Source organism: Gymnoscopelus microlampas (genome assembly GCF_963454915.1).
Source record: "Gymnoscopelus microlampas genome assembly, chromosome: 3".
Lineage (NCBI taxonomy): Eukaryota > Metazoa > Chordata > Actinopteri > Myctophiformes > Myctophidae > Gymnoscopelus > Gymnoscopelus microlampas.
In genome coordinates this window covers 24,038,385-24,059,043 of record NC_139940.1, presented here as the reverse complement: position 1 = coordinate 24,059,043, position 20,659 = coordinate 24,038,385, and the positions used below count along the sequence as shown (strand labels likewise).

General features: G+C 42.2%; 1 protein-coding gene across 1 annotated transcript; it reads right to left on the bottom strand.

Moving 5' to 3' along the window:
• Positions 1–250: 250 nt before the first annotated feature.
• nr2f5 (nuclear receptor subfamily 2, group F, member 5) lies at positions 251–19,935 on the bottom strand. Its single transcript, XM_084053803.1, has 4 exons — positions 18,733–19,935; positions 8,487–8,767; positions 7,739–7,985; positions 251–2,474 (listed from the first exon to the last, which is right to left on the bottom strand). Exons 1-4 carry the CDS (start codon positions 19,097–19,099, stop codon positions 2,155–2,157), a joined length of 1,215 nt encoding a protein of 404 aa, XP_083909929.1. The 5' UTR covers positions 19,100–19,935; the 3' UTR covers positions 251–2,154.
• Positions 19,936–20,659: the final 724 nt, after the last annotated feature.

Here is a 20,659-nt window from a genome sequence, read left to right as displayed (position 1 = left end):
ATCTATTAGTTGTCATACTTATACAGTGTGCTTGGTGGAGGGGCGGGGGGATAAGTAAAGATTAGTTTTATGATTTGTTGTGATGGTCTCGTAAGAATATTTATTCATGTTCATGTGTATTATGGGAAATATACTGTAACGGTACAAAGAATACTGTGAACAGATTTTTTTTTATTTCAAATAATGGATCCATATTTTCAAACAAAAATAGAGGGAAAAAAACAAACTCTTATAGAAATAATCTGTGTAATCATTTATCAATAGACAACAGACAAAGGTCCCAGATGTTTGTCAAATACTATTTGTTGCTGATACCACAGTGCCATGTTGGCAACATGACGACGATTGGTCAAAAACAATTTCTTGCAAACGAAAACACTGAGTATAATCCTACACTTTGTCACAGTCAAACGTCCAACAAGGACAACATTGTAACATGAATTGGGGTTTTCAGAGGTTAGTGATACATTTTACTACAATATCCTGTCTGACTGAATGACACTTGTGAATTGAAGGTGGCCTTTCCTTAATGACAACATCAGTAGAAGAGGAAAGAAACCGAAACACAGTCAAAAAGAAAAGAGCTGATGTAAACCAAAAATGTCTTTTCTGTGTTTTGTGTTTTAGTTTTTTCAGTCGTAGCACTTTTTGGTACGTTAACATATTATTACACCTCGAGTGGGCATTGTGGTGGTTTTGACAGTAAGCCGGTTCCTTTCCTCTGCAAAAACGGTATAAGGAGGACGTAATGCCTGTCATAACAGGTAACAACAGATTATGGCACAGTCATAAAATAAATGGTCATTGACAAAATATTTTGTTCTAAGGCAAGTACAGCTAATTTTACAAAATCCTTCCCCCACTTCCCCCCAAAATATCACAGCTATCACCCGTTGTCATGGTGAGGGACTGACAATCACTGGCTGTTGAAACAATCAAGATTCAAGAGGTTATGTTTTTGTCTCTCCTTTGACAACGTTATGTTGGAGTTATGAAGGGCCACATGAAAGTTGTGAAATGGTTAATGGTAGGTTCGGTCTAGTTTTACAATGCAAGTGCATATAAGATTTTATTCATTTATTTTCTTTTTTACAAATTCCCACACCCCCCTGAGACCTAGATACAAGTAAAAGTCAAATTACAGACCTACCCAAACTTAAATTGCCATCACCAACACTGTCACAAAAATATTCCAAACAATATGCATTTTTCAGCTTTGGCACAGTTTGTTGATGGGTGTAAAATTGGTGAGACGGATTTGTCCTTGTATTGATAATGGCATATGTCCATCTGTACCCTCACCCTTGGACCTGAGCTTTTCACATTAAACCCCAATACACTATCAATGCCTATGGGTCAATGATATTCATATGGACACAATCATGTTTTTTATATATATAAACAGTGCCAATACACACACACACATACACACACACACACACACACACACACACACACACACGCACACACACACACACGCACACACACAATATACATGTCCTCTGCAAGAGTCCAAGGAAAATTTGGCATTTGTCTTTTTTTAATGGCTTGTGGTTTTCTTCCAAATAAAAACTGGTAAATAAACACCAGGCTTTGTTCTGTTGGTAGAACAGTTCTACTGGCAAAGCCCTTGCTCGACAAGCACTATATTGGGATGCTTCGACACAACAGCCCCTTTTTAAATGCAGGAACGGTACCAGCAATGGAACAGATGTCCTGTCATTTGCTTTCCTGGTTTAGGGTTTTTTGGACGTGACATCTCCTGTGAGTCCAACAGACCTGCTGGTGAACTGACCAGCTATGACCTGTTCTCTCCCAGCATGTTCATCTCATGTCACGCCTCAAAGATAGACCGCACCATCATCTCGGGGACCACGATGGGCCATTTAAGTCTCTCCTTTGGCCGCTATCTCTCCAAGGAGGGGGTGGGTGATTGGCTGGCTTGGCTAGCTGGGATGTTGAAGTATGGTAGTTGGCTGGTCAAGTCTAGGTATTTGGTGGAATGGTGAGTGGGCTTCTTCTTCTTCTTCTGGTAGAGTTGATGTGTTGTATACAGGGGACAGGAAGATGGTGGACTGTATATGAGTGGTCGTCAGATGAATGTTCAGCATGAATCGCTCATGGAATTCCGCCAGGTCCGCTCCTCCTCCCGTCTCAGGGCCCGTTCTCGTTGTAGTGGAGGGAGATGGGCCGGTCCCGCTGCACGGCGGGCATGTATGGCCAGTTGTAGCTGGACCCCGACAGCAGCATGTCGCGAAGCAGCGTCTCGATGGGCGTCTTGCCCACCAGGCGCACGAAGAACAGCTGCTCGATGACGGGCGAGGACACGATGCGCAGCGAGGGCAGGCGCAGGAGGAGCCGTCCGAATCGGTTGGGCTGACTGGGATACTGGTTCCTCACGTACTCCTCCAGCGCACACTGGGACTTCTCCTGGATGCTCTCCACGTGAGCCACGTCTGAGAGCCCCATGGCATCTAGAGGGACAGGGAGGAAGCGCGTGTAAGTTCCTTATGACATCACAAATGATGTCTGATAAGCAAGAAAACAATACATGTACATAATATGCACACAAATATGTGGAACTCATGATCTATTCTTCACTGTTTTCTCTAGTTAATTCAGTTGACTTATCAAGGTGAAAAATATAAAGGTAGATAGTGTTACAGTTTGTAGTCTTAAAATGGGCTTTATATCATAGGGTCTGTGGTTAACATAAACCTTTGGTTTTGTTCTATGAAGTTTTTTTCACACAGAAATGTGTAAATTTCTGTGCTTTTTCTTTACTTACTGTATATTAACTGTGTGGTAAAAAAAAAAGAATAGATAAAGAAGTGTGCGGATTTGCGGAGAGATCAAATGTGTGACTATGATAAGCCTTTGTTTGCTACAGAGCTTGTTTTAAAAATGTATTCAAAACCCAATGAAAAAAATCCACCGGTAATCTGGAATTATATTCTGTATGGTGGGAATTGAATGGAGGTTGGCCTACATCCTCTATTTTCTTTTTTGAAGCAATTCAAGAAAGAAAGAAAAAGTATTGTGCAACTCGATATTTGAAGTGCGGTGCTGATATGTTGGTGAAAGTGAAGTTCAGGAATAAAAGACCAATGGCATTCAGTCATTAGACCAGTGGTTCTCAACCTTTTCAGGCCGCGACCCCCCCAAAAAATCATATTTGAACTGGGGAACCCCCACCCTGACAAGCACTTGGAATTGTAGGAGTTGAGGCATTCAATTTAGTTTGACTCGGTTCAACAGATAAATATTGTGAAATAGCAGATCTACAAGCTCACCTTCGCGTTGTGAGGTGTCTTGAAGAGTTTGTACAGTCTTGAAGAGTTTGTACAATCTTGAAGTTACAGGCCCGTAAGGGTTAATATGATTCCTAACTATCATTAATTTAGCATCGGACCCCCAAGAATTCCCAGACCCTACACTGAGAACCAGTGCTTTAGTGGTCTTCAGCCTATATCACATGCAATTATTTGGACAGTAATAATCACAATTCAACGCCTTTGTTGAACTAAAACTGACATAGAAAAATAATTACATATGCAGAATGCTGATGATATTTTCCACATTCTGAGACCTTCATAAGCTATTGAAAATCAGGGCTGTAGGTGCAGGGAGGTACAGTATATTACACTCGTACTGTAATAAACACTCTTGTCACATTGAACTACAGCATTCCCTCTCCCCACGGTTGGAAGGTCACGCTCAGCACTCCCACCGCCTCACACCTCTGGTTCCACCAGCCCTCCGCCTCAAAATGAGTCTCGCATGACCAGGAGAGCGTGTTACGTTGTGTGATACTTTTCACACCCTCCGTACACAGGGGCTTTGTGCAGGAGGTCAGATATGTGTGAACTCAGAGCTCATGCACATTTTACTGTGCACTGCTGCATGTTGTACACCTAGCAGCAGTGCTGCTATACTCTCTGTCCCTGTCCCTTGTATGAACCCTCATTTGGAAGGCTGACTTGCTCTCCCTGAGTACTTTACTTTAGTTGAGAGTGCTAAAGCACCACGGTTTGAACCCATCAACCTGCATGCAAGGTCCTCTTTGTCCTTCCCGATGAGCTTCAGTTCCCGGCAACAAAAGATTTAATTTGGTTGATATTTTTTATGGGGTTGTATAAAGCATGCACTTGCTAGCCCTGCTATTGAGGACAAATCTGCTGCGTTTTTTTTTTTTGTCTGTTGCTAGTTGGGGAGATGCGTGACCAGTCAGTTGTTGTTGGCTGGTATACGCATTGTAAGTGGGGCCATCCATGTGACTGAATTCCCTCGCGTGCCAAAGAAACAAGTCTGTGGGCGATCGCCCACACCAGACACCAACTCCCTTTGTCTGATCCTTGGGCACACACCCAGGGGCGGTGGGGGTTAGTGATCAGGGTGGCCGGGCTGAGATGCCCGATCTCTGATGTGGGTTGATGGGGCTGGGTTTTATACAGGAACAAGAGGGAGGGTTCTCAGAAGGCAGAGGTGGTAGATGATTGGTGTTTGATTTTGTTATCTTGCTATACCAAGTCTTTATGGGGGGGGGGGGGCATGTCTCTGACTGCTTGTGTTCAGATTTGGTTGTGTCTTTGTGTTGATCTGTGCACCAATTGAATGTGTACGACAAAATTCACCTCAAGTCTAGCTTCTTATTTTTTTTCAAATGTAAATCATCTCATCTCCCTTTTTTCAATGTGCGCAAGCGTGTCTGTGTGTCATTGTGTCATTGGTGTCTGTGTCTGTGTGTGTGAGTGTACGTGCCCATGGGATGCTCAAGGCTACAGGGGTTATGTAGGTCATGGCAGGGGCTGTGGCGTATTCCCCTTCACACTGAAACCCACCATGCATAATTCAGCTAGCGTGGTGGGGGCTGGGGTGGTAGGACCCAAACTAGGCCTGGGGTTGGGTTTGGGGGAAAGAGTGGGGGGTGTAGAGGGGTCGATGACTGGTTTCAATAATAGATGGGAGCGTGAGGGGGAAGAGTTTGATGAAAGAAATGAGATGGGAGCGATAGATCCAGAACTACCTGCATGGAACAGTGCACAGCGTACTACCTTGGTACACACAGAGTGAGGTGCACTAGCTGTGAGAGGAAGAGGACAGGGTTAGGTGTGATTTAACTAAAAAACAACAAGGGAAAGAGACACTTCCTTGCTGGCCAGGGATCTGCAAAGAATGTTGGAGGGGCAGGGGATGACATTTCTAAAAGTGCACTTTTGGAACAATTATGAAAATAGCCGATCTACAAGCTCACAACAAGCTTGTAGACCGGCTATTCTCGGTGCGTGACACCACGCTCAACTAAGTAACTCCTAAGCCTTTACAGGAGATGCGGTGTACGGCATGGAGTTCTCCACAGAGCGGGCAAAAACATGAAAACGTACTTCAGGTACGGCATGGAGAGGGGGCATTTGCATTAGTTTCACCATAAGTAAATGCTGCATTCATGGTCTGGAGATGGCACTTTTTACAGATGGGTAAAAGGGCAGGGGCTAAAGAAAAGACCCCTTTGATGTATGCATGTGTGCACGTGCCTGTTGCTGGCTTTCCTCACCATCCCCCTGGGTCACAAGGCATGATTTCTCATTAAAGGACCCCCCAGATCTGACAGTATTTTGACTCCCACTGAGTGACGTACCCACCATAGAGGCAGGGCAGGCGGCTGCCTGCCCAACTAAAATCTAACCTCCCCTAGAAAATAAAGTAAAAGACTGAAAAACAGGCAGTGAAAAAAATAGGTTCACCTTTATGATTAACGTTGTGTTTCATCTGGATGCCACAGTTGCAGTAGCCTAAGCTGTTGTGAAGAGTATTTACGCATCTGTGTTGGATGTTTCATCTTCAAATTGCATTGTTGTTAAACTGTAGTAGGGCAACTTGCCAACTTTACTCACAAGTGCCCTTGTAACAGGCAGACAAACGGGTAAGAGTTCATATAGGATTCCCTGACTATCGCATTCTAACTAATCTAAAGTAATTTTGCCGGGCCATAAAAGCTTGCTGGCTGGCACAGCAGACAAGCTAATCCAGCGTTAGCTGTGTAACAGCTGTCCAAAGACTGTCAGAAAATGGCAGCGTATGATTTGCTGACAGTGTGGGGTATTTGAATTTATTCAATTGACATTTATTTACATGTTATATCATGTTACATGTTCATCCGAAAGTGTTAAGTACAGCTTTTTGGTGCTGTCTGGGATTAGAAAAAGCGCAATTATGATTAACAATTAGAGATGTACATGATTCCTAAAAATCACCCAGAAACACAGATATGTGTACTATGTTTTGAATGGTATAAAGTCCAGTGTTTACAAAGGATTTATTAAAATGTTAAAATGTATCATTGATGTGAAAAGGGGCCAGTATGTGTGTTGTGTTGTGTTGACTCAACAGGGATAATATTAAATGAGAAAAGTTCATAGAACAATTTAAAAAGCAATACACAGAATGCATGACAGCCTCACTGCAATGTATTCCATTCCATTATGTTTTGAATTGTCACCTGGCGCCTAAATTGTTTTTTTCCCCTTTAATATCCACCAGAATGCAGAAAATTGTGTGCGTTTGATGCTAACCCTCCCCCCTTCCTCCTCCTGCTTCATGTGTCAATCCCCCCCAATGTTCAAACCAAACCTACAGTACGGGCCGTACTATGATGTACGGTACACAACTACACAACTAAACATAACTGCTAATTGTAACAGAACGGACAAGATCACCAGCCATGACTAGCAATGGAACTGTGGTACTAGCAGTTACATATGGACTTAATGAGACCATATCAAGTATGGTGGAGTGGGGGGGAGGGGGCGGGTCACATCTCGGTCAAACTCACTGGAGGTGAAAAGGCTATAGACTAAGTACTATTGAAGTGAGCCTGTGTGTGTGGGTGAGAGGTGAAGTTGAGGTCAAGCCTGCCAGAGGTCAGATATAGGGCTGTGAGATGAATTTACATTGACAAGCAATGATCAAACTTGAGAATGATGCAAAAGAGTTGAGTTCTCTGTAGGTCTTTGAACAAAAGTAGGAGATACTGTAAAACTGTATCTTTTACTGCATTGTTTTAATGGATACATCTAATCTAATCCTAATCTAAAACACTAATGAGACATGTGCTCTAAGTCTAAGGCAGTATTTCTCAACATAGGGTCAGACAGTTACACAGACTCAGTAGTAAATACCTCTCTTGTGATTTTTTTAAAAACAATTATTTCCTTTAAAATAACTATTCATTATTATTACTATTGTTTATATTATTAAAGAGGGTGTAAGTGATATTTATTTGTAAATAAATAGCTCTATGTTCCCACAGTATCATTGCTATAGTGTTTGTTCAGTAAACCTATCTCTCCAGCTCTTAAATGAATAGAAAATATATTTTCAGGTCGGGATGCCAATTTCATCCAATCAGGAGAGCGAACTCATACAGGATAAACAAGTGAAATTGGTAGTGATGAAACAAAACAAAAAAATGTGCAGACAAAATAGGAACTGGAACACTATAAAATTGAAGCCGATAAATGAGTTCTCTCTCCTGGTGACCCCTGGAGAAATTGGTGACCCACCTGAAAATGTATTTTCTGTTTACTAAAGAGCTGGAGAGACGTTGAACAAACACTCAATAGCAATGATTACTATAGGAGTACTATAGAGCTTCAATGTTTTAACCAAAAACCCCTTTTGTTTTAACCAAACAATATCACTGTTGTTCTCCACATAGTGAATGTGTATGGCAGCTCACCAGAGGTGAAGAGGACGATGGACTTGAGGCAGGAGTACTCAGCGGTGTCCACCTGTAGGACCTTAAGCTTCTCCACCTGCTCCTGGAACACCCGGATGTGGTCCATGAAGGCCACCACACGCTCCGCAGACATGGGCGAGGCATGCAGGCCAGCCGCCGCCAGCAGGGGTGCCACGTGGAGGGGCATGGAGCACTGGGCAGCGTTCAGGACAAAAAGCTCACTCCAAGACATGCGCAACAACGCCACCTAAGGTACAGGAGAAATGGGCACAATATTAAATGGTTTGTATTTCTAAATGCAGATGCTATGGTGTAATATAAATTATTGAAGAGTGACTGTAGCACAGATTTGTCTTACTTTACACTCTTGGCATTAAGTGCCTTTATTTGTCCGTGATGTGGCAGTACCATAATATAACATAATAGAGATGACTGTGCATAAGGATATTGATGATGACTGCTGTGTGCCATCACATAACTCCTAATGTAAATATACACATATGTGGTCATGTAATGTGAAGATCAAAAGAAGTTTTCCTGGCGTCCTTTAGAATAATTATGGATAATCACATGCAATTCAACACAGTAAGTCAATAGAAATTAGTTTGAAGCATGCATTATGAAGAAATGCATTATGAAGCATTTGTGGAGATCTTTTATGACAATCTGCCCCTATTATTATTGATGCAGGTTACATCTTTGCAGCATTACTGTGCATTCTAGTCCGCAATTGATGCCACCAACTCACCTGGTCCATAAGCTGCAGATCAGGGAAGAATGGGATGTTCTTGGCCCACTCCACAGCACTGAAAAGCAACCTGGCTGCAAGCTCACAGATGTTCTCAATGCCCATCAGGTTATTTCCTTGCATACACTGTGCACCATAGCGGGATGTTGGATAGGGTTCAGCGCGCAGCAACAGAGAAATGAAGCCAGATAGGTAGGGCTGGCCATTGTAAGGGTCACTGCCATTGGTCAGGTACTGTCCTGGGCTGGTCTGGGAGTTGGACATACGTCCTCGCTGGACAGCTGCCAGAAAAGAGTACAGAGACACAGACATGGGTTACAATTTGAGAGCCTGACAGCCTGACAGTAGAGCATCGGTTGTATCTTATAGAAGAGATCCTTTGAGGTAATAATAATTATGAATATTTTTTATTATTAACATATTAATTATTTCTTTCTTTCTTTCTTTCTATGAATCTTTCTTTCATCCTTTGAATCCTACCCTCTGCTTTATTTCAGCCCGGGCATACATACACATGTACCACACAGTAAAAAGTCAGGACCTGAAAGCTTCTCTGTCAACACACTGTCATTATGGGGTCCTGCACTAACTGCCTTGATTTAGTAGGGCTGCTATCACACCATGCCGTAAACCACAATCTGCTCCACAGCCACGGGGGCTCTGTTCTGTCTCACAGGAAACATATAGGAGGGCAAACTGCAGCTAAAAGCCCTGTCATGTACTGGAGGGAGAGGAGAGGATTGACTTAAAGCCAATGACAGTGAGAAAAGCATAGGGAATGTTTCTGGCTCTAATGTGTCCGCACTCTGTCTCATCCTGACCAGACCAACGCCTTACTCTATTGCTACTATGCATCAATGAGTAATGACAAGCAGCAGACGGTAAAGACATCGCACTTCTTCACACCTACACCTACACACACACACACACACACACACACACACACACACACACACACACACACACACACACACACACACACACACACACACACACACTCCTATCCTCCCGCTTCCACTGGCAAATGGCTCAGCCTGAGGCAAGGAGGGCACACAGAGGCCAAGCTCTCACTAACTCTCGCACACACACACACACACACACACACACACACACACACACACACACACACACACTCCCAACCCCCATCGCCAAGCAATGACGATGCGGTGAGTGCTTAAAGGCCCATTTGGAAAACACCTGTTCAGCCATCCCCGCTGTCTAACTAATAACTCCATCTACTGTTACAGAGAGAGGGAATAATAAAAGAAGAGAGAGAGAGAGAGAGAGAGAGAGAGAGAGAGAGAGAGAGAGAGAGAGAGAGAGAGAGAGAGAGAGAGAGAGAGAGAGAGAGAGAGAGAGAGAGAGAGAGAGAGAGAGAGAGAGAGAGAGAGAGAGAGAGAGAGAGAGAGAGAGAGAGAGAGAGAGAGGCAATGAAAAGGCAAGCGAGAAATGGGAGAGGCACTGCACGAAAGTAAAGAGCTACAAAAGGTGAGATAAAGTAGAGAAAGAGAGCGAGAGGTGATAAGTACAGTACAAGGACTGAGGCCAAAGGGGGGAGAGAGAGAGAGGGAGCGAAACAGAGAGAGATCTACAGTAGTCCTCAGTGTGGTTCTCACAACGCATCATGACTCGAAGCATAGTGAGCTTGGAGATTGGCTATTTTTGCTGTTTTTGAAAAATATAATAATTTGAGATTTTAGAAAAATGTTGACTAATTTAGAAAATGTACCCAAAATAGGGAAACCAGGCTATTCAATGTGGTTAACTTTTTTAATTTTTTGTATTAAATTGTGATGATATCAAACATATCAGACTTTGTCTTTGTTTCCCAAAAGGAAATGCGTGTGTTTAATTCAGTGGGACCACAAGCTTGGATAAATCATATTCCCACTGCCGATAGCAATGAATGACCAGAGGGCGGATATCAAAAGCAGTGGCATGGAATTCACCCTATCCCCCCCCCCCCTAACCCTAACCCCAGCAAATTGAACCCTGGTGTGGTTGAATATAACATGGAGGTGAGGTTTGCTACAGAGGGAGAAATGGTTTACATGAAGAGACAGGTGGAGGCAGAGAGAACCATGCAGAGCTGGGTGGGAGAGATCGAGGGGAGGGGAGGGGAGGGGGAACAACAGTTTGGAAAATGCTTTTCAACCCGGTGTCACCTGTCATCTCAAACACAGCAGCTGTGTCAGTCGAATGCACGACAGTGCGCCTGCCTGAAAAAAGACAAGAGGTCAAATCACTCGCAAATGCCATAAAAATGCCGTTAATTCTGCCCCGTCACCCGCATAGAAAAAAAACTAAAAAGAAACATTAGACAAAAGATTTTGACCAAAAAAAATACTCATTTTTGCTGTGGGCTCATTTCAACCCACATTCCCGGGAAAAAGAATGCAGTCTCCTTTGGCAAACAACGCCGTCTGAGCTATGAAGAGGTGTTGCTTGTCACAAAAACAACATTGCACAATGGGACATTCCTTGTCACTCACACTCACAACAGCACAGCTCTCATCTCACTCTGTACATAAAACAATGTGGACTTTTGACACACAGAACCTTTCGTTAGCAGAATTCCACAATTTCCAGAAAACCTCAACTGAAGTGTAATTTATATGGTTAGTACTTGGTCCTGCATTAATTAATGGTTAATCCTTCAAAACACAAATCCACTCGATCCACTTGACCTCTCAAAAGCCTCATTGTGAGGGTCACTCACTAGTGGCAAACTACATCTGACAGGAGACACGCTGCTCTTTCTATTTCCTGGCCTACAAGACGGGGATGCAGACAGTGAAGAGAAAACTGGCTAGAACATTGAGGCAGATCAAGGTCGGATGTTCTGGGATAAGCGTGTGTGTGTGCGTGTGCATGTGCGGTCCCATTTGTTCCCCGCTATAAAATGTGTTAGTTTAGTGTAATTCATTGGTTCTCAAAGTGGGGTCCGGGGACCCCCAGGGGTACTTGAGGGGGTTCCAGGGGGTCCCCAGCTAAATGATGGACAGGAACCAAATGGACCCTTATGGGTCTGTAACTCAGAGAGTGTACAAATCTGAGTTAAATTAACATTGGTTTTACAATGTGAATTGGGGTCCCAGAGGTATAAATGTCATTAAATGGGGGTCCGTAGCCTAATGCATGTCAAACTGGGGGTCCTTGGAATTAAAATGGTTGAGAATCACTGCTAGAGAGCCGTAAAAACCTTCTCTTATTGGGGTCCCTGGCTTATCTTTTCAAATGGGGGTCCGCGGAGTAGGTCGGTAGTATGTCAATTAGGGGGTCCTTGACATGAAAAGGTTTGAGAACCACTGGTGTAATTGGTCTATTCTACGCATCACTGTGGTAACCATAGGAAACCATTCTTGTTTTGATTTGCACCAATAATGCCACCAACATAAAACGCCTGTCCACTACGTAACGGAAGCACAGAAAAATGGAGGAGGAAAGTGGCACAAAAACCTAGGTACCTCAGGGTATTTCAGCTACACCATTTCATAATGCCACTTCAGCACATGGCAGTGAGCGCACACTCTGTGCTCAGCTGCCCTGGATTACCCTCTGGGTCAGACCGCACGAGGAATTACAGAGGAGGTGCACCAGCTAAATACAATTAAGGCCCATGAATGTTGGGACTAAAAGGTCATGGTGTCTGCCGGAACCCTGTAGACACATAATAGATTTGGCTCAGTCTACTACTCTACACTTCCACTAATAAAAAAACAAATTACCCGGCATGACCATGACCATGCGCGTGCATGTGTTTGTGCGTGGGTGTGTACAGTATGTGTGTGCCTGGCAACTCAAAGGCGCGTGTGTCAGTCCATACATGCACGTAACTGGCACAATAACATATGCCATTTGTTTGAAGTGTACACTGAGTACATTGAAGCACAGAGGAAAACCTGTGCCTGTAACCCTAGTAGTCACACTCTACCTGTAGAGCTGTGTGTGTGTGTGTGTGTGTGTGTGTGTGTGTGTGTGTGTGTGTGTGTGTGTGTGTGTGTGTGTGTGTGTGTGTGTGTGTGTGTGTGTGTGTGTGTGTGTGTGTGTGTGTGTGTGTGTGTGTGTGTGTGTGTGTGAGTGAGAGAGAGAGAGACACACACACACACACACACACACACACACACACACACATACATACACAGCTCATGATATTGTATGTGATGTGACACTCAGGTGTCATTGCTGTAGCTCTCACAGTGACTCATTTAGCTTCGCCCTGAACTCTGACCTACAGGTCACTTGTTCACGACACACCAAGTCCTGTGGCAAAGAAAAGCACTGGGAATGAAGACTGTCAGACAGGAGCTAAGAGTGGGCTAATATGCAGAGAGAGAGAGAGAGAGAGAGAGAGAGAGAGAGAGAGAGAGAGAGAGAGAGAGAGAAACAAGCGGACAGACAAGTAGGAGACAGAAAACATCCACAGAAAAAGCAAGAGCTTAGTCTTTGACTTTCATTTCACTTTGATATCACTCAATCTAGAAGGTAAATGTCCTTAAAAGTAGTAAAAATAGGAACTATGATGTCATTTAAAAGGATGTAATATTTAATCTAATCAAAAGTTGGATCGAGTTGAGTGGGTTGAATTGACCCTAACCCTGGTGTGTGTATTGACCATGTAAGTCTCAAAGTGTACTGAGTGTGAATGACACAATGGAATGAGAGTGCAGACCGGGAGCAGTAACAAAAGGCAGATAGTGACAGTCAGAAGTATAATGTGGAGCCCTTTACAAGACAATAAAGTTCCTCAACTAAATTGTATCCTGTACCCAAAACGTAATTTACTTAATAAATAACTATTATTTCAATGATCACTTAATTCTCTGGCTCTTATTACCTTTTGTAGCACTTGAGGGGACGCGGCAAAATAATACAGATTTTATTTTGGTGTGTGGCTTTATCCTCCCTACTTCTACACACTTCTTAGAATGGTGGCACACAAGATTTTTTTTTTTGCTATACTGTAGCAGGTATTGTAAATAATTAAATGCAAAACAAACCCTGTATTATCTTTAACTATAATGGAGAAAACAAGCATGGGGGGGGGGGGGGGGGGGGGGGTATTTCCGAACAACTCAGGATATCTTCACAGAGTTATTTCAAGTGACCTGGGTGACAAACAAAAACAGGTTGAGCTACTTAAGTCACAAACATCAGCATCAGTCAATCAGGCATGTCTGTTAAAGTGATTGATGGAATGCACCTGGACTTAGATTTTAACCAACCTGGCGTCCATTTTTCGAGTATGCTATTATAGGTGAATTTCCTCCCCCCCCACACACACACACACACACAAGCCTATGCTTAATAACTTACACCATGTTGCACGGTGAAAATAGACGATCTGCAAGCCCACAACGGGTTGTTAGATCGCAGATCTGCTATTTTTGCCACCCAACACTGTCTTATGCTGAAGTATAGACCAGACTTAAATCAGCACCATGTATCAAAGCCAGACAATAGATAGATGTGTCCTATGTCCAATAGACAATTGTTACACGTACAGTAGGTGACAAAAATTGCAGAGGAGAGCAAGTAGCAACAGTATTTTGAAATTTGATTAAAACAAAATGAGGATGTGATGACTAACTCTGTGTTAGTAATGTAATTTAATGTAAAAATAAAAAGAAAGAAAATGTGAGGTCCTCATATAAGCCCTTCCATGGTTTCTCACCTCACCTGCACAACTCCTTATTGCTTGACCCTTTCTCATCAAAGATGTTTACTGTATAGTGTACTTACACTCATCTTTTTGTGCAAATCAATAAAATGTAATATATATTTTTTATAAATCTTTATTTATTCACACCATGTTAATATTAGCCTTTATAATAATAAAATGAAGGGTCAGCAACAGCTATAATGTGAAGCCTCTGTCAATCACAGTCCAAAAACATGGTTTAAAGCGGGGAAGTATTTTAGTATAACAACAATCACCACTGCTACTGCGATAGGTAAAGGTTTTTGCAGCCTGGGGGGTTAAACTACAATGTTAAATGTTAAATTGCCTGCTGTTACAAGCCCAGTGTCGGGTATGGATTAGTCAATACACGGTGCCTGTTAGCCTTTAGCGCTTCAGTGGGGTATTTGCACAATTCAGAGCCCAAGGTTGTCTCTCACATATGGACTTTGCCTTGAGCCTGTGTGTTATTAATGTTTTAGTTTCCATTGACCTATATTCAACACCTCTGTTGGGTTTTGGTTGGCGTGAACTAAGGGTCATGAGCAGTGGCAGTGGCAGAAATCTCACTTTGTGCGCTGAGTGCCTATTGCAGAATTCTTTAAATGAGATTACATGCATATTAATGTGTGGGTGTGCATGTGCCCTCACTCAGAGCTGAGCTCACAAATGTAGTTCAAGAAAAACACAACAGACATGAGATTACATAATTCATCTGTGTACACCAGCATTACCAGTACACTGAAATACCTCAATAGGGGATTTGTTATCACTTTTGGCCTTTTGAAAAGGAGAATTCTTTAAGTCTGTAAATGTATTTTTCAACCAAGCATGTCACTTGCCTATTCAATCCTTTTAAAAGGATACAACTTTAAGATTTTGCTTAGTTTTTTTGTGGTGTCAACAATTTTGTAAGAATATGTCAGTATTTTCAACTGGCTGACATCTCATTTACATGGTCCCGAGTACATAAATGTAACATCCATGTGTCATGCATGGCTCTAACACTGACACCACTGGAGTTCAACTCCCCCAGTGTACAAGCAAATGTATAGAGCACCTAAACCTTTAACCACTTGAACCCCAGCATCCCTATTCTACGGGTAACGTTTGCCAAAAATAGCCGATCTACATTAAGCTCACAACGCATCACAACGTGCTTTGGTGTAGCTGGAAAAAAGCGGTCCAAGTAGAATTGTAACTCAGATCTGTTTTACTACGAATATAGGGTTTAAGTGGTTAAATATTTGCACCCAAGTACTGTATGGTGTGTTTGGGATCAAATCATCCATTATAAAGCGTGTTTTTACAGTCATCTGCTCACAGTGGGAAATCGCCGCCAGTGACTTATGCTAAATCTGAAACTCTTCCTTCCAGCACTTATTATTATAGTTTAAATAGAAAAGCCAGTAAGTCACACCATGAATGAAGTTACGTTATCATAGACATAGTTATGACTTTACCGGACCTAATATGAACATGTACCGAATGTGGATTGTCTAAAATGTTAGCATAAAATCCAGCCTGAAGGGCTGTCCACACCAAGAAAAATAACTATAACCATAAAGATAATGACGTGAGCATCTATACTGATGTTGTCATTATAGTTGTGGTTTATGACTCTGCCATCCACTTGAGTTAGATTTTTAAAACAATGTATTTTATAGTTATAGTTATCGTGCTTGGTGTGAACGCTCCATTACTGTGCTATTTCCTCTGGGCTCATTAAAGAGACAAGTTGAGATCATAATGTTGTCATCATGGTCAACCAGAGGCTCAGGGCTCAGTTCATATCCAACAATACTATTATGCAGCCTACATAAATGTGTCAAAACCAGTCAACATTTATCATAAAATGCCCTAGACAGACTTCAACTTGCAAAGCTGTGCCATGCCACAATATCTTGGTAATTAATTATCAAAATTGTCTGTGCAAACAAAATTAAGATGATCATTTTCTAAAACTGATTTTGATATGGACAAAATTGCACAATTGTTCACTAAATGCCAATGACAATTTTCGGTTGGAAGAGTCGCATTCACATGAGTGAAACATATTTGAAATATTATTATTTATTTGATATTCATTTTTATACCAAAGAAGAAGTTGGTTATTGTTGGAAATACACAAATATTAATCCAAATTGAACACAGATTTGGCTATAATTCATAATATATATGCCACCATTGATTCATTTTAAAGCGACCCTATTGCACAATGCAAAAGGAAACATGACTTATGTATGACCTCTGGTGATGATATGGAGTGTTACTGAACATGTGCATTTACAATTCCAGTGCTTTTCAGTTCACAGTAACTGTGTGTGTGTGTGTGTGTGTGTGTGTGTGTGTGTGTGTGTGTGTGTGTGTGTGTGTGTGTGTGTGTGTGTGTGTGTGTGTGTGTGTGTGTGTGTGTGTGTGTGTGTGTGTGTGTGTGTGTGCCTGCATGTGTGTGTGTGTGTGTGTGTGTGTGTGTGTGTGTGTGTGTGTGTGTGTGTGTGTGTGTGTGTGTGTGTGTGTGTGTGTGTGTGTGTGTGTGTGTGTGTGTGTCACATTTTCCCATGTATATCATAAAAGTTCTTTCCTTTCCTGCCAATCATTTTGGTCTATGTGGGTTTTATTAGAAAAAAAGAACGGAAATTAAACTACTTTTTTCCATAGTTGTGATAAAAAAACAAAAATGGAAATACATCTTTATCAGATGAATACCTTGAATCAATTAATTCATTGTCAATATGATAAACAGACTGCATGCTGGAAGACATTTGGGAGCGCCTTTTAGCGTCCCTTTGACCTCAAATGCACTGACACGTGAGAACTTGGCACATGTGCCAAAATGCTTTTAACGTAGTCTATATATATAAGTGTTTTGCAACAACTTGCGGTATAGACCTACCTACACACAGCACTGCTTATAGGCCATACAACAAATGTGTAGGCTACTGTCATAGTTTGTGTTGCTTAACTTGTTATTTTTCAACGTCTCTTATATTCATTAGTAGGCATATCTGGCGTGCAATTAGGCGCAAATAGCATGGGCCTTGTTTATGTGGATGAAAGGTCAACAGACTGCGGTGCATCAGGCGATTTCCTCGGGTTCATTCCGTCAGAAAGGGGCATGACCGAGTCAATTCAGCCTGCGGGTGCTTTGCAAGTGCGAAGATTGTGTGTACAGTGTATACACACACACACACACACACACACACACACACACACACACACACACACACACACACACACACACACACACACACACACACACACACACACACACACACACACACACACACACACACACACACACACACACTAGAGCTATTGGTGCCTCAAAGTGATAACTTTAAAGATCACATATGGCTTATGCTCTATTGGGACAGATATTGTCCACCAACTCTTTGCATTTTGATCATAAGATTTGGAGTTTGAGAAATACAGTAGCATCACAAATGATAGCCTAAATAGGCCTATAATGCTGTTATTGTGTTTACTCCCACAAGTTTTCACTTGATAATCATGTTATCATCTTATTTTCAATATGGCTAATATATGTGAGTTTATTTATTATAATGAATAGCTTAGTTAGACATACACACATTTGCCAAAATATTGGGCAAATTGTTTAGGCTACAATCAGAAATAATTCTCAACCTCCATAACAGTCATTTGTAGCCAAAGTCTAATTGGACTTTTTAAAAAGATCAATGATCCCATCTTTGATCTATCCGTATTATGCGCCTCAGGTCTGTATAGACCTAACATTTAAATTTGAATGTAGACAGATAATATGCCTTGGGTATACAAGTGATTCGCATGTTATAATTACTATCACAATATCTCTCTCAGTGAGCGGATTGCAGCGAGGTTTGCTGACTGATTGGAAGCGAAGCGCTCTCCTTAGGAACACGTTGCCACTGTTCCTAATTCACACTAATTGACCCGTTGTTAATCAGACACAATACAACAAATGTAGCGGGATCCTCTTATAACGGCTGTGGGTGTTAGGGAGCAAACACCATAATTAATATGGGCACAAAGACAAACCATTTTTCCAGAGGGACGAAATGTCTGAGTGTATAGCACTGCTGTGTGTGTGTGTGTGTGTGTGTGTGTGTGTGTGTGTGTGTGTGTGTGTGTGTGTGTGTGTGTGTGTGTGTGTGTGTATATAAGTATATTATATATATATATATATATATATATATATATATATATATATATATATATATATATATATATATATATATATATATATATATGTGTGTGTGTGTGTGTGTGTGTGTGTGTGTGTGTGTGTGTGTGTGTGTATATGTATATATTTACACACACACACACACACACACACACACACACACACACACACACACACACACACACACACACACACACACACACACACACACACACAAGACAAGGCTTCATATGCTGTTTAGATAAAACAGTAGTAGGCATACATTTACACAAGCGATCAACATTACGCACAACTTTACGCACAAAAATAAATCTGGTCTTGTAAATCAAAGCACAGTTTGGGTCAAAAGATAGGCATCAACGTACAGAGGATTGCCTTACCTTCTCTTCTCATGCCTACTTTCAGGCACTTCTTCAGTCGGCAGTACTGGCACTGGTTCCGATGGTGCTGGTCGATGGGGCAGTCGCGGTTCCCTCTGCAGGTGTAACTAAGGTTCCGTCTCACCGAGCGCTTGAAGAAGCTTTTGCATCCCTCGCAGGTGAACTGACCGTAATGCTTGCCACTGGACTTGTCCCCGCACACCATGCAGTCCACGTTGGGGATCTTGTCCCCGGAAAGTGCATCGTTCCCCGGGGTAGAGCCGTTGGGCGTCCCCGGCGCCCCGCCAGGTTCCTGGCCGCAGATCTGGAGCTGGGACCCCGGATCTGCGGAAATGTTCTCTTGCCACTGGTTTACTACCATTGCCATGCTATCCCAAACACTTTGATTCCCCCACCGAGAGACTCCGTTGCGCGGGGAGGGGATAGAAATCCGTTCTGACGTTTAGGGAAAACAAGGCAGGGCGAACGGGCGCTTCCCACTTCCTTCTGAGATTAATAAGGGACTAAAATGTGTGTTCAATCTATTTTTTTTCCTATATTAAAGGTCTATTTGTTTTAAATCAAAGTTTACAAAAACGTCAAGGTATCAACATGATCATTAGCCTGTGTAAGAACGTGACATAGCCTACAATTCCCAGTTCTACTCACTGCACAGAAATCCATAAACACGTTATCTTCAAAGTTTGACCCTCTTGAACGTGTCAATACATTAGGCTTGAATGTTAAAAGTGCTCAAATAAAATAATTTGCACTTGTTCATTTAACCCCAGAACTTGCGAAAAGAAAGAACAGCTTCTTGCGAGTCGCTGCAGCCTAATGTTTTTTCTCTCTCAGACTCTCTCTCTCTCTCTCTCTCTCTCTCTCTCTCTCTCTCTCTCAGACTCAGTGAATTGGAATTGAAGATAATTGTTGTCCCGTCTCGATTGAAGGTAAATATCTCTTTCCACGCCGATGTTTCCTTCCGATCAATCACACCAAATCAATACCAGCCGTACATCGGCCAATTTGCTACCGAGTTACAAACTCATATAAATCGTAAATGAGCAATCACGAAAAGTTGTCCTTGGGAGTTCTCGTTCTTGAGCGCCGCGTTTGATAAAATCGTCCTTGTAGGAAGTTGTAGCCTACCGCAAGAGGTGTGCGTTCTGATTTAAGACGAAGTGAGTTTATTTACGCGCAAAAAAGGCTTTTGACAGTCAAGTGTACTTCTCCCTTCGGCGGTCGGTCGCATCTCTGAGAATCATACTTAGAATTTGGTGAAAGTGACACTAAACATCCCGGCCAGTTTGGGAGCGCCCTAGCCGCGCTCCATATATGGCCACAGTCTCCAAATAAGGGCATGTCGCCTCCTCCCACTGAGAGAAGCGCGTTATGAATGGTCACTCACAATTGGTAAGGGAATAATAGAAAAGTAAGGGGCTATTTAATTGGACCGCGGTCGATTGGGTTGGCTTTGATTGACAGAGGAGTTGACAGACTTCAGTAGAGCTACTGTACTGTTCAGCCTAGAGTTTCTCAATATCATGATGAGTCTCTGAACTCATTGAGCTCAATGATAAAGAACGAAATAATGACAAAATAATAAATCAGACATTTACAGATGTAGGCCTGTTAGAAGTGCATGGTAAGGATACAACTGAATAGCCATAGCCTAAATAAAGTCACGTATTAAAGTGTTAATATCTGCATTTTATGATGCTTTAAAAACACCATTATTCATCACTCTGAATTGCAGATGGATAGCCTGATGTTGTCCTTAGCGTGATGTAACAAACGTTAATTAGCCTATATAATTATTATATCTTATTCTATCTGGATTGCGATTGACTTCAATGATGAATAGCCTACTGAGCTAAAATGTGTCCCCCCCACCACTCTTTACGTAAGCAGCGGTGGAAAAAGGACTACATTTTACTTAAGTAAAGGT